The sequence below is a fragment of the Ochlerotatus camptorhynchus genome, unplaced genomic scaffold (assembly GCF_037179485.1).
Source record: "Ochlerotatus camptorhynchus isolate MF236.1 unplaced genomic scaffold, CSIRO-AGI_Acam_v1.1 ptg000197l, whole genome shotgun sequence".
In the NCBI taxonomy this organism is placed as follows: Eukaryota; Metazoa; Arthropoda; class Insecta; order Diptera; family Culicidae; genus Ochlerotatus; species Ochlerotatus camptorhynchus.
Window position 1 is genome coordinate 1,439,638 of NW_027040687.1, and position 14,238 is coordinate 1,453,875.

Below are 14,238 nucleotides of genomic sequence, written 5' to 3' on the forward strand. Positions count from 1 at the left end.
TTATGAAAGATTTAGAACGTTAATACCTCAGCTTCCCCTGAACCAATTTCAATAATTGTATCACCAATCGATCAGAAATATTTCCCCGCATCGCTAACAATGCTTTTGATTTTCAACAAGAAACTATTGAAAAAGTGGTAAATGTCAAGCATTGTCCAAAGGCCTCGAAATAACTAACAAATCCACCAATTACGTACATACATAGGCTGCTTCCCCAACACAGTCATCAGAGAATCGTTTCTAGACGAAACATGTCGATGTACCATTCCTGCTTCCCCAACACTGTCATCAGAGAGTCGTTAGTAGACGAAAAAAGTCGAAGTGTCATTCGCCTCCGATCTTCGAGCGTGTGCGAATAGGGAGGCTGCAATTGCGTAACATTTTGCACACTCATCGCCATATTCAGAACCACACGGCTCCAACGACTACACAAAATGCTCTCCAGAGTTTAACCAAACTTGGAAGCATCGCACCGGTTTTAGTTCTTGGGTTACACTTGCTGGTTACAATTCTGCTGTTCGACATTTTCGAAGGACCACCAAAAAACATGAAATTACACTATTTTCTAGTGATGCCTCCTGTAGCGAGCTGGCAAAGACACAGTTGCATGCAGAGTATCCTTGCAGTAAACACATTTTGGGGTAGCCCGTCAAGGACCATCTCCAGCTCGCCGCATTGATCGCTGCTCGGTTTGTTGGAGCAGAAGTCAGCGGTATGACCAAGTTGCAAGCGTACAGGCAATTACGACGTAGTCAGGTAGCGCCGATCCTGAAATGGTCACACGGAAGGACTCTGACAGATAATACGTTTTTTTGTTGTGCCAATGAGAGACACTGATTGCATTTGGATGCAATCCAGAATCTTCACTTTCGGAAGGGCACGGTTTTTAAAAATACCGAAAGATTTGGCATGAAGGAAATCTTCGCAAGTTAGACTCGCTTCGGTGACCACTCATTCGATTTCTACGTCGCAGCTGAGGATGTAGACTCGATATTCCAACGTAAAAACAAAAAGCAGATTGTCTCACCCTAAAGATATCGGTTACGGCCGAAAAATGTTTTGTCAGATCCTTTGAAATCCGAGCAATATTCAAAGGTTTTTGTTTGGGCCGGAACTACGGACCTTTTGAACCGTCTGTGTAAGCTTTATGGCTGGTAAACGGCTGGACAATGCGTACCATTGATACTTCGCGTATCTGCAGGTATAAAATAGACCCCACTAGCGGTCCTTAGCCTCTTGTCCAGTAACTCCTATCCCTACCTCCCCGCGGTGCCGGCTGGGGTACGAGTATCCATAGGGAAGATCGGGTTACCAACCCCGGTGGGACCTTGGTCGTATGCTGACAGGGAAGGGGGGGACTCCTCTCTCGGGAGAGTGCAGTCTTCGAGCGTCTGTTCACCATGGAGGTGCGGCTCAAAACGGCGTCTGTTCTCCATGTTAGGAGCGGCTGATCAACATCCTGGTGCCAGCGTGGGACTCTAAAAAGTGCTGTGCACGATGGTCCCCCGGTGAGACAATGGGGGTTGGTGCAGGCCCTACAAGCCAGCCGTAAAAAAAACAAAAGTACAGGAAGCAAGCAATGTAAATACGGACCGGAACAATCGGCATAGACCCAAGCAACGGAAACGAACCCAAGCAATGGAAACTCGGAACATGGAACTGCAAGTCTCTCAATTTCTTAGGAAGTACCCGCATTCTTTCCGATTTATTGAGGGTCCGCAAGTTCGACATCGTAGCGCTGCAGGAGGTTTGCTGGAAAGGATCGTCAGTACATACGTATAGGGATGGTGATACCATCTACCAGAGCTGCGGCATTATCCGGTGTGTTATCGGACTCGTTTGAAACTCGCAAAGGACTTCGACAAGGCGATGGTCTTTCCTGCTTCCTGTTCAACATTGCGCTAGAAGGTGTTATGAAACGTGCGGGCTTTAACATGCGGGGCACGATCTTCAATAAGTCCAGCCAGTTTATCTGCTTCACTGACGACGTGGACATTGTCGCAAGAACGTTTCAGGTCGTGGCGGAGCAGTACACCAGGATGAAACGTGAAGCAGAGAAGGTTGGATTAAAGGTGAATACGTCGAAGACAAAGTATCTGTTAGCTGGAGGAACCGAGCGGGATAGGGCTCGCATAGGCAGAAGCGTGACAATCGACGGGGATGAGTTCGAGGTGGTGGATACATTTATGTACCTCGGATCATTGTTGACGTCGGATAACAACTGCAGCAGAGAAATTCGTCGGCGTATTATTGCCGGAAGTCGTGCTTACTACGGACTCCACAAGACCCTGAGGTCGGGTAAGCTTCACATCCGTACTAAATGTACCATGTACAAGACGCTGATAAGACCGGTAGTTCTCTATGGGCACGAGATGTGGACGATGCTTGAGGAGGACCTGCAAGCACTGGGTGTTTTCGAAGGACGAGTGCTTAGGACCATCTTTGGCGGGGTATGTGAGAACGGTGTATGGAGGTGAAGGATGAATCCCGAGCTGGCGCAATTCTATGGCGAACCCTGTATCCAGAAAGTTGCGAAAGCTGAACGGGTACGATGGGCGGGACACGTTTTAAGTTTGCCGGACAACAATCCCGCAAAAATGGTGTTTGCCTCGAATCCGGCCGGTACAAGACGAAGAGGAGCACAGCGAGCAAGATGGTTAAACCAAGTGGAGCAGGATCTTGGAAGTGTGGGACGGTCAAGAAATTGGAGACAAGCAGCCACGGACCGAGTGAATTGGCGCAACATTTTGATGCAGGTGCAATCCTGAGGGAGGTCGGACCAGGATAAGTAAGTAAGTAAGTAAGGATAAACTTTATGGCAAGGTCGCAGCAACTAAACCGATAACGGAGTGCAAGCAAAACTACACCGAAACAGTCGATCGTTCGATGCGGAATGTGGATCAATCTTAAATAAACGGAAAACTGTAGCAGTTATAATTGGAAACGTCAACCTCACCTCAGACACGGAATGGTTAAATGTTGAAAACTTTTCTTTAACATTCTCGGTGTACGCTACGGAGAAAATGTTAAACAAGCGCAAAAACTAAACTGGCAGTCCGTTCTAAACAAACTGCGAACCCGATTCTGGTTTCACCACCCGAGGAAGCGGAACCTGTTACAGAAAATTATTTTGATGAACAAGTACATAAACTCAAAACTCTGGTATATGGCCTCAAATATACCAGTCACAAAGGGATTTGCTACAAAAATAAAGGCAGAGATCGGGAAATTCCTTTGGCACGGCTAATCTTTGCAAAGAATAGCATTTGCAAATCTGATTCTCCCAAAATCTAGGGGAGGTATAAACCTACATTGTCCAGAAACAAAAGCGAAAGCTCTCCTTGTGAATCAGTTGACTCTGGTTTCACCACCCGAGGAAGCTGAACTAGTTACAGAAAATTATTTTGATGAACACGTATATAAACTTGAAACTCTGGTATATGGCCTCAAATATACCACTCGCAAAGGGATTCTTTTGGCACGGCCATTTTTTGCAAATCTAATTCTCCCAAAATCTAGGGGAGGTATTGTTGTATTTGAACCACCCTGTTAGTTTAAGTATTTTATGAACCACCCTATCACTATCGTCAATAAACAGTACATGCTAGAGTAGCAACATCACACCACGTTCTTTTGTAAACATGGTGTCAGAAGTGGGATAATTTCAAGAAAATCGCGTATAATTCGGAGTTCTTTCGCGTATAAATTGAAAGAAAGGTGCATCCGTGGAGTATTCGCAACTGATTAGTGTTGATCGGTACGAAATTGCGAGAATTATTGATTGTTTGTCTCGCGTCGACGACATAACCTCGAAATGTCGAACATTCCGGTTCCCGCACCTCTGAGATTAAATGGAGATAGCGAAGAAGCTATACAAATATTCCGGCTCCAGTGGAAATACTATGCTGTAGCTACGGAACTGACAACGATGTCTGCGGCAAAACAAGCAGCAACGCTGATGGCCGTCATAGGAGCAGATGCAGTGATGCTGATTTACGAGCTTACTTTGACTGAGGAACAAAAGGCGTCGCTTGATGCAATCCTGCAGGCAATACAGGGACACCTGGTTCCGGAGAGAGACGTTCGCGTAGAAAGAGCGGAATTCAAAACGATTTGCCAGCACGAAGGAGAAAAAATCGAAGATTTCGTGAAAAGGATGAAAAGAAAAGTGAAAAAATGTGGATACACCGCAGCTCAACAGGAGGAAGTGTTAAAAGACAGGGCGATTGCCGGTATTGGAGACCATCAAATACGAAAGGAGCTTCTCAAAGCAGGGAATATAGCGGTAGCCGAAATGGTGAAGAAGGTAAAGGAGCATCAACAGATCGAAGAGCTGGCCAAGAAGTACGAAATGATGGCGCCAAGCAGAGAAGGACCCGGAGATACTTTCAAAGTGACGGCCACGAAGAAGATGGAAAAGCGATGTCGATACTATGGAGGACAACATGTTCCGGAGAAAAATAAAGATCCTGCGTTCGGGAAAAAGTGTCTGGAATGCGGACGAAAGAATCATTTCAAGATTGTTTGTTGGAGGAAAAACAAAAAGAAGCAGACCAAGAGGTACGTTCGCCGAGTAGAAGACAGCTCGGGAAGTTCCGAAGATTCCGATACGGAAGAGGAATGCGAATTTGTGGACATTGCGAAAATCGATGACGACAATCTGAAGGATGCTGGCAAGATCATGGTGCAACTTAAAGCAATCGTGCACGCGTCAACGTTATGTGCTATAAGGATTTAAAGCGGTTGATTCCAGATCCTAAACTGACCGACACGAGGATCAAACTAAGGTGCTATTCCGGAAAAGTTATTGCACCAAAAGGCCAAATTGATTTGCTGATCAAGTTGACAGACGGAACAAAAAGACTGACATTTATTGTGATCCAGAAGAATAGACCACCGCTGTTGTCATCGAAGTCAGCAATAGATTTAGGCATCATCCAGGTACACGACATGTACAGCCTCAACACACTTCAGCAGGAGTGTGATCAGATCTTGAGTAAGCACAAAGACGTGTTCGAATGAGATGGTAAATTCAAGGGAAAGTTCAAAATTGAAATCCACGATTCTATTACAGCTGTACAACAGAAGCCCCGACGCATTCCTCTCGCATATCTTCCGGAACTGAAGGCCAAAATCGACGAACTGGAGAAGAAAGGAATAGTTGAGCCTGTAAACAGACATATGGATTGGTTGTGGAACTTGGTGCTGGTAAAAAGAGGCAGCAAATTACGTCTGTGTTTGGATCCAGCAGAACTGAATCGAGCAATGAAGCATGCAAATCATCAGATTCCTACTATAGAAGAGATGCTGCCGGATTTTGCGAAGGCTTAAATCTTCACTGTACTTGACGCCAAGAATGGCTTCTGGCATTTGGAGCTGGAAGAGCAGAGTGCGGATTTAACGGCATTTTGGACACCCATGGGCGTGTATCGCTGGTAACGGATAAGAGATGAACTAGCCTCAGGCTAAAAATCTCTATAATAAAGAAAAAAAAAAAAAAAAAAAAAGCTGGTAACGGATGCCGTTCGGAGTATCATGTGCACCTGAGATATATCAGAAGGCACAACAGCAGGTGATTTCTGGTCTACGTGGAGTACGCTGCATTGCTGATGACATGATCGTGTTTGGTTGCGGTGACACCATAGAAGCAGCGATGCTGGATCACAATCGCAATCTAGAGGCAGCGATGCAGAGGTTCCGGGAACGACGTTTGAAGCTAAATCGCTCAAAAGCAAAAGTGACACTATCCTCGGTGCCGTTTTTTGGTCATGTTCTGACAGATAAAGGAGTGAGACCAGATCCAAACAAGATTTCGGCAGTGTTTGGAATTCCAGAACCCTTGGATAAGAAGCAGCTCATGACGTTTCTAGGACTGATCACGTATCTAGGCCGCTTCCTGTCTATGTTAGCGAATGTGAGCGCTCCGTTAAGAAGATTGACACGAGAATCCGTCGAATTCGTATGGGACAAGGAAGCTGCGGACGCGTTTGAGCAGATTAAGCGCTTGGTTACCCAAACACCCATACTCAGGTACTACGACCCAGCAGAGCCATTGACTATTCAGTGCGATGCAAGTCAGCTCGGAGTTGGCTGCGTTTTGTTGCAAGATGGGAGGCCAGTGGCGTACGCGTCGAGGACGTTGACAAAAACTGAAAGAAACTATGCATCAATCGAGCGTGAGTGTCTGGCAATTGTATTTGCGTGCAAACGACACGATCAATATGTGGCTTTGCAGAGGTATGACATCGAAGTGCGTTACAAGAAGGGAAGCGATATGTACATCGCAGATTTGTTGTCCAGAACTGCTACGGAGAAGCCGACCAACAAGCTGGATGCCGATATGCTACAGACGGAGAAGGTGGATGCTGTTTTCAGTGAAATAGAGAGCACGAATGTAGTGGAGCTAATCAACGTTTTGGACGAACGGTTTGAAGAAGTAGCTGCGAAAACCAAAAAGGATCAAACCCTATGCAAACTGATGAGAGTTCTAATCGAAGGCTGGCCGGAAAAGAGGGAAGAGTTGAGTGCTGAATTGCTGTCGTACCGTGTCTCCGAAAGAAGCTGATTGAAAAGTTGCACGTGGCACATTTGGGAATCGATTATACGTTGCGTGCAGCCAGAGAGTCATTATTTTGGCCTGGAATGACTGATCAGATTGGCAACTACGTGCGAAACTGCGAGGTATGTATGGAATTTAGCACCAGTCAGTGCAAGTCTCCGATGATGACACACCAGATTATTGGAGGCGAACCAGCCTAAGGCTGAAAGCCTCCTAAATAAAGCTAAATAATAATAATAATAATGACACACCAGATACCGGAATACCCGTTCCAGAGAGTGAATATTGATCTAGGTGAGATCAAGCAGGAAGGGAAGAAAATTGTCATGATGGTTATGGCAGACAGTTTTTCGGACTTCGTTGAAGTGAATTTTCTCAACGACACGAAGACAAAGACCATCGTCACGACGTGCAAGCGTCACTTCGCCATACATGGGACGCCGCAAGTCGTGGTCACTGACAATGGACCCCAGTTTGACAACGAGGAATGGACAAGGTTTTCTAAGGAGTGGAGTTTCATACCATGCTCAAGGGAACGGCAAAGCTGAATCAGCAGTGAAATGCATGAAGCAGCTGTTTGAAAAGTGCACTAAAAGCGGATCCGATTTTTGGCAAGCGTTACAGCAGCATCGCAACACACCGAACGTAATCGGTACAAGCCCCAACCAGCGATTTTATTCCAGAAACACACGTAGTGCAGTATCTGTCATCACAAACAAGTTGCAACCACCGCAAGCGTCGCTTATCAAGGATCGGATTGTACACAAGAGAAAAGTGGTCAAGGCAAGCTACGACAAAAGTGCAAAAGATCTCCCAGATTTGCAGGTTGGTGAAAACGTTATCATTCAGCGAAGGCCTGATTTGAACAAGCAGTGGGAACAAGCTACGTTGGTGCGGAACGGTCTTGCGAAGTACAGACAGAAGACGGCGGAGTATACAGACGGAGTGCAGTACATGTTAACACCTGAGAGATACCACAAGTCTGAATTTATGCAAAGCGAGGAGCCCGTGAAGGAACCAATCGGAATTCAAAAAAGTTATGATCAACACCAGAGAATTCCAATCGAAACTCAAAAACAATTGATGTTCGAGAGACGCGACTATACCAAGAATGAGCAAACTAGTGACAAGGCTGTCGAAACAACATCCTCAGAAGCATCGCAGACAATATCAGAATCCGGGCGACATCAAAGCATCGAAGAACAGAAGGAACTGCCAACCTCGCTGCCAACAACATCGGAGACTCGACCGAGGAGAGAGATCAGAAAACCTGCTAGATTTTCAGATTATACAACTCAACCTCAGATAATATTTCTCGTTAAATTTCTTGACAGCTACTAGCTTTTAGAAAAAGGAAGATGTTGTATTTGAACCACGCTGTTAGTTTAAGTATTTTATCAACCACCCTATCACTATCGTCAATAAACAGTACATGCTAGAGTAGCAACATCACACCACGTTCTTTTGTAAACAGGTATAAACCTACATTGTCCAGAAACAAAAGCGAAAGCTCTGCTTGTTAATCAGCTGATGAACTTTGCACAGCAACTCCCACTGTTGAGCAGATTCCTGGAGAATCCAAACACTACAATACCAGCCATTTTCAACCACGTAACTATACTGAAGGAGGAACTGTCTCACTTACTTACCGGATCAATTGATCAACACCTCCATCATCCTAAGGATTATATCTTCACTTTCTGACGCTGAAACCGGAACCTGAATTGGTATCTGTGAGTGGGCTCAATTTACCTCTCGTCACAAGAGTAGCTCAATTAGGATGTTGGCAACTCTCCTCAATAACGTATTGCATTATGAAGTTCGTCTGGTAGCTGTAGATCCTGGCCGTTTTTGTGAGCTCCCTGTTCCTAAGCCCTTTCAACAATTGAGCCCTGACGAAACGCTCTTGATCAGAGGGGCTGTAGCCGCATAGCCTGACCTTCTCCTGGAGCCTGGCATGGAACGCCACAGCAGATTCTCCAGTCCCTTGCATCATACCAGCAAACGCCTCATGTTCGGCTGCTGTGTCCGTCATGGATTGTAGGTAGTTCCGCACGTTTTTCACAAAAACTGTGTAACAATCGGGTTCCGCTAGGCTTTATCGTAGTTGGGCTGCCCTTACTATGCCTTGGAGTTCCTGTCCCAAACAAAGGAACAGTAGCTTTGAACGTTGTACGGGATTTGCAGCGTTTCCCAGAGACGCCGCTATCTCAAAGTTCTCAATGAACCTGGAGCTGAACAACTTTCCATGTCAGCAGCTGGATTATCAGATCCATTGTACCAGTAAAGAAAAAAAATGACCGACGCCGAAAGTTGCGAGAAATCGGTGCACGAATGCAGCAGCAGCATGGCGCTACAGACGAGCAGCGGTTCCGTGAGTGAGGCGGAGCTGAACAACTTACCCGTGTAGCAGCCTGAATCCAAATGACCTTTCACCAACTGTCAGGAAATGTGTATGAAAGATCATGACCTACCTAGTTATTATCCATCTCCGCCAACAAATAATTAAATTCAACGGAAAGAAATAGAGCCCAGTTCAAGTCACTTCAGGCGTCCCGCAAGGGGACCTCTTCTTTTTTTTTCTATATGTAAACGACATTTCTTTCATTCTCAAAAAAAAACTAAAATTGCCAATCTATGCCGACGACATGCTAATTGCTAATCTGACAATTGCCAATGACATTGGAAATAAGAAATGAGGAAGACATCAGTATATTCAAGAATGAAGTACACATATAGACGAGTGCACGGATGGATTTGAGTTCACTCACTCGACAAAAAGTGACACAACAGCGGGGCCCTGTTTACTAAAAATGAACACAAATGATGAATCTTTTTCGAACTGTGTACATTTGGTGTAAAAAAGCTTATTAGAACTGAATGTAAAAAATGCAACTTAATATCATTTAGCGGGAAAAGAATAACATCAAACATTGCAATTGCATTAGGAAATCAAAATGTAGAAAAATGTGAAAGAGTTAGGGATTTATGGCTCTCAACTATTTACTTTTAATCCGTTCATCCTCATCGTCCATCAAATAATTTCCAGCAGCATGCAAATGCGTATCTAAGATCTAGATACCGGTTGTCAACGTTTGATTACTACCTTCTCTTTGCATTTGCTTGTTGTTCCTTCATAACTTTCCTCCTTACTTGGTTTTGCCGGAATTGCATACTTATCCCCTGCTGGCAAATTTCCACCTGGTTCAAAGTGGAATCCCCCAACGCTGTAGCTTGCAGCTAAATTATTACTTACCTATTGGAGCTCCTGGGAATGTAAGGCCAGGAGTCCTGGGTTGTCAAATATACGAAGCATAGACTACTTTGTTTTTGTCGACTTAGAGTGTACGTCGACTTTAGTTCCGTATACATTTCTACCGAAGCATTAATACAGCTCATTTCACACTTTCTTAAGCTCATGACTGTATACCGCACAAGCAAGTAGTGACGATACAGCTCATTTCACACTTTCTTAAGCTCATGACTGTATACCGCACATAAGCAAGTAGTGACGTCACTTATTGCTTGTATCGTACAGGGGTTTTACTCACACAACTTAAACGATTGCTTCACCTCGGTAATCCAGCTCATTGGTGCTGAATAGCTGAATGACATTTGATTCTTGCACGAGAGTTTGAACATCAGGGTTCAGTCTACACGCTTAAATAAAACAACGTATCTGAAAAGTTTAAAGAACTCAAATGTGGGAAAAGCATTGTTTTGTCGGTAAAAATATACAAAGGGGAAATGGATGTAATGTCAGCCTAAATGCTTCTGATTTGGGCCCATACATAAATTCAGCAATCGACTAAATTTTCATTAGCGACCAAAAATATCCATTAGTACCGTCCCAATGACGCGTTCATCTAGATAAAATTGATAAACAGTAGATTTTTAGCGATGGGCCCAATCTTAGATCGATAGGCCAACATTGGAGCCATTTCCATTAAATGACCACCTTGGTGGGATTGGTTTGTTTTAAAATTTGAAAAAGGAGGCTACTTATAACTACTATTTACAACTACAACTAACCTACAACTACTGCCATTTCCATTATATATATATTTTAATTATATATTTTTCATTTTATTTTTTAATGGGGAAGTAGGAAGATGTGAGTGGGCTCAATTTACCCCTCGTCACAAGAGTAGCTCAATTAGGATGTTGGCAACACTCCTCAATAACGTATTGCATTAATACTGGCAACATGTCATCGAGACCCAGAAGCCAGCAATATCCATTGCATCGTCCTCTTTCGATTGCTGACCGACCTCGAGGTAAGACATGCTGTTGTCCGCCCTGCGCCATCCGTAAGACTCCAGCGTGTTGAGTTATTCCCGTCTAAAGTACAGTGCTCACAGTATCGGCTGTACAACGCGGCTGGAAAACTGTTTTCAAATATCACCACAACAAAGTTCTAACATCATCGCAGCGCTTAAATTGGTTTGTACTGATGTACAAAAAGATAAGACATAAAGAGTTGCTGTTTCAACGAGGTGTAGTAGATAACCCCTATTGTGAATCATGTGCGGGAGAACTAGAAACCACGATACACAAGCTATCCCGTTGCCAACGTGTCAGAGATATCCGGAGGTTCCTACGATTCTAGGTTAGCCAGATTATAGAACCGGAGGAATGGATTTATCCATATAACGTATCCAGATCATGTTTGACGCAGCCAGTTCGGCCTCGGCGTTGAACGATGACTCTGATTGAAAGACGGATGCAAAAAGCGTCGCGATGAAATCGCACGCTTCTGCATCGCTCTTGTACTCCCTGCCGTCATAGACCACATTGGGCGGAACTGACGGATTGCTATTTAAGGATTTTGGATCCTGGCGTAAACCAAACTGGAAATATCCTAGAATTACTCACGTAATTTTTCTGGAGTTGTGCATGGAGTTCCCATGGAACTGGCATCCACCATAACAAATTTAATGGGATTTCCTTGGCATTCTTCAGGAATTTCTCATCAATTACCTCTAGAATTCAAGATGACACTTCCTAAAATTGCCTGAAATTCCCCGGGAGTAGCTGTGTCATTTCTTTTTGAATTTTCGTAAAATCCGTAGTCCATCTCTAGACACCGTTCAACTTTCTCCCACGCATGCAGTTATGCTTCAACGAATCAAAAAATTGCATAAAAAACAGAAATTTGAATTTTTCTACCACGTGCCACAACCGTCAGCGTTCCTGGAGGTAAATGGTATTGTTCTTACCTTCCTTGAAATTGCATTTTATAGAAAACTTTATCGCCCCCATAGAAACACGAAACAAAGCCACAAGCCATCAACCATAATAAAAATCTATAACCTTACCGTCCGGGTGGGTCGCCCCTATTGTCAAACTCCACGAGGTCGCCGTCGTGCGAGAAGGATACATTCATGAGGTAGTTCTACAGAACAGTGAAAATAGAAAGAAAAATTTATATGAAAGGAAATAGTTGCCGGACGATGTTACTTTGGGGGCGGGGGGGCTCTTACGAAAAACTGCGTTCCGTTGAAGGGAAACATGGCCGGACAGATGCCAGTGACGCTCCGGCCGCACGAGTCCTGCTGCAAGGCCTGCAGAGCATATGCCATCGTGTAGATTGCCTTGATTACGAAGCTCATTTTGGGCTCCTGCTTGTACCGGTCCGATAGTTTCTCCTTCCCTGGATTGGTTGTGGACGTTGTTTGGATCCGATGGGCAGAATGCAGATCGAAAATGTGTGTGTGCGTGTCAATTGTATGTTATTTGATTGTATGGCTGGGGATAGTGCATGGGATTCTAATCGAAAGTTTTAATTGGTAAAAGCTGAAACGATCCGATGGTTCTATTCTGGTCGTTGCCAATGTATGGCAGGGGTAGTTTGTTTGTCATTTAAGTGCAGTACCGAAGAGAGAGAGATGAGAGAAAGTTATGTGGGTATGAAGTCGATAAGAATTGATACTGGTACTGAATCAGAACAATTGATCAATTATTTGGTTTACCAGAACTGTCTTAACTTATGTCATTGATGAGATGAATTGGATCCATTGGTCTGACAAACTGCAAACTGCACTTGTTTCTAATCGGGTTGGAGGCATCCATCGAGCTGAAAAGGAATCTCAACGATGATGATGATCCTACTCTATCAGCTATACTTGAACTAGTCTCAACTTTATTCACGATTTCTCTTCATCATTGCACTTGTGCAAATAATTTTCACTTTTCATTACTCAAAAGAAGCAAAAATAGCCACAAGCATCGTCCTGATGAGCGGCGTTCCTTGTGCTGTGCAATCTTCCGTGTCATCTCTTCGTAGTTGTTCCTCTTTAAAACCAACATGAACACTTGAACACCAACAGAAAGCAACAACGCAAGAAAAGAACGAATCCTTCGCAGCCACCGCCGTCAGCTCACGAAAGTCCTCATCTTTTTATCAACATAAATATCAATTAAATGGCCGTCGGCGTTATAAGATTGAAATAATTCATAGCCCGGTGCTCGGTGCGGCGGATGCGGTTCCAACGTCGACACCATCATCATCATCCTTGTGCTTCCGTGCGGAGCCCATTCACTTTCCATGCGATTTCGGAAGCGTGCATGGGATACTCAAAAGAGTTGTTTGACATCTTTTCATCTCGTTTGACACAGAGACCGAGGCTTCCTTTAATGATACCATTGCAGTATCAGTACCTACGAAGGATTCATTTTGATCACTAATTCGCCTCAGGGCTGGATTTCAGTTTTGATTCGAAACTGAACCTTTAAACTTTGTGAAACGCTGCACCCGACAATTTCATTTTTTTTTTTTTTTTGAATCCCTACTGCTAAAAGTTGCCTCCTGTTGGTTGGTGATCCTGGTTTGTTGCCTTCTAGTGAGCGCCTGCAACCGGAAGCCATTCTGGTTCGGGTTAGCTTTTTTCGTGCAGTGGGTTTGTTGTTTGACAAGTTTGTATACTGATACTGACTACTGCGATAGAGATAGGATATATCCATCGCCAAGAATACAACAAACTGCTCTCCACGATATGGATGCATACGGAAATGGGTTAAACTGAATGTCGACATTCCAATGCGGATTCAGATGCCTCCTTGCGGGTGTTTGTGGCCAGTCACTCGATCCTTTGTGCGGATGTGTGTTTGCACGAGTTGGTACGTTGCTATTATATGGGTCACACAACTTTCACCATACACCACGACGATGATAGTTAATCTCACTTCACCATACTTATCCATGGGAAGGCTAGTTTAAAATTCGGGGCCGGCTTTCTAGAGTTACTCAATTCATGAACAAAATGCTTCGAAATTATTAACGAGATGCCCGAATCAACGACCAGCATCCAATCGGATCGTTTCACATTAATTGAACCGAATATTTATCCTTGGAATGCTTACCTGTGCAAATTGGTTTTACCTCGTTGGAATGCTTCGCCTCGACCGGGTCCGCATCGTTGGACGGAAAGCGACAATCGAATTTAACCTGAAAGCAAGGTAGGAATACAATGGCGGAAAATTATCTCGGTGTACAACTATATACGGGTTTTGTCTCAATCTGGAAACTGGCTCAAACTTGGAACGGGTGTGTGACTTATGGTCATGAATTCTCGATTATCATCACCGTCCTCAACAGGTGCCACCAAAAAAATTCATGAGACCTTGGAAAATAGACATCTACAAAGCTCCCTTATTTTAACTTCTTGAAATATTTTTCA

General features: G+C 44.2%; 1 protein-coding gene across 1 annotated transcript in view; it reads right to left on the bottom strand.

Annotated features, from left to right (window-relative positions):
* LOC135702775 (metabotropic glutamate receptor 1-like) overlaps window positions 1-14,238 on the bottom strand; it is a 93,056-nt gene that overhangs the window by 23,228 nt on the left and 55,590 nt on the right. Inside the window, exons 7-9 of the mRNA XM_065223820.1 lie at window positions 13,922-14,006; window positions 12,043-12,212; window positions 11,878-11,954 (exon numbers count right to left, since the gene is read on the bottom strand). Coding sequence (XP_065079892.1) covers window positions 11,878-11,954; window positions 12,043-12,212; window positions 13,922-14,006 — 332 coding nt within the window. The remainder of the gene's footprint in view (window positions 1-11,877; window positions 11,955-12,042; window positions 12,213-13,921; window positions 14,007-14,238) is intronic.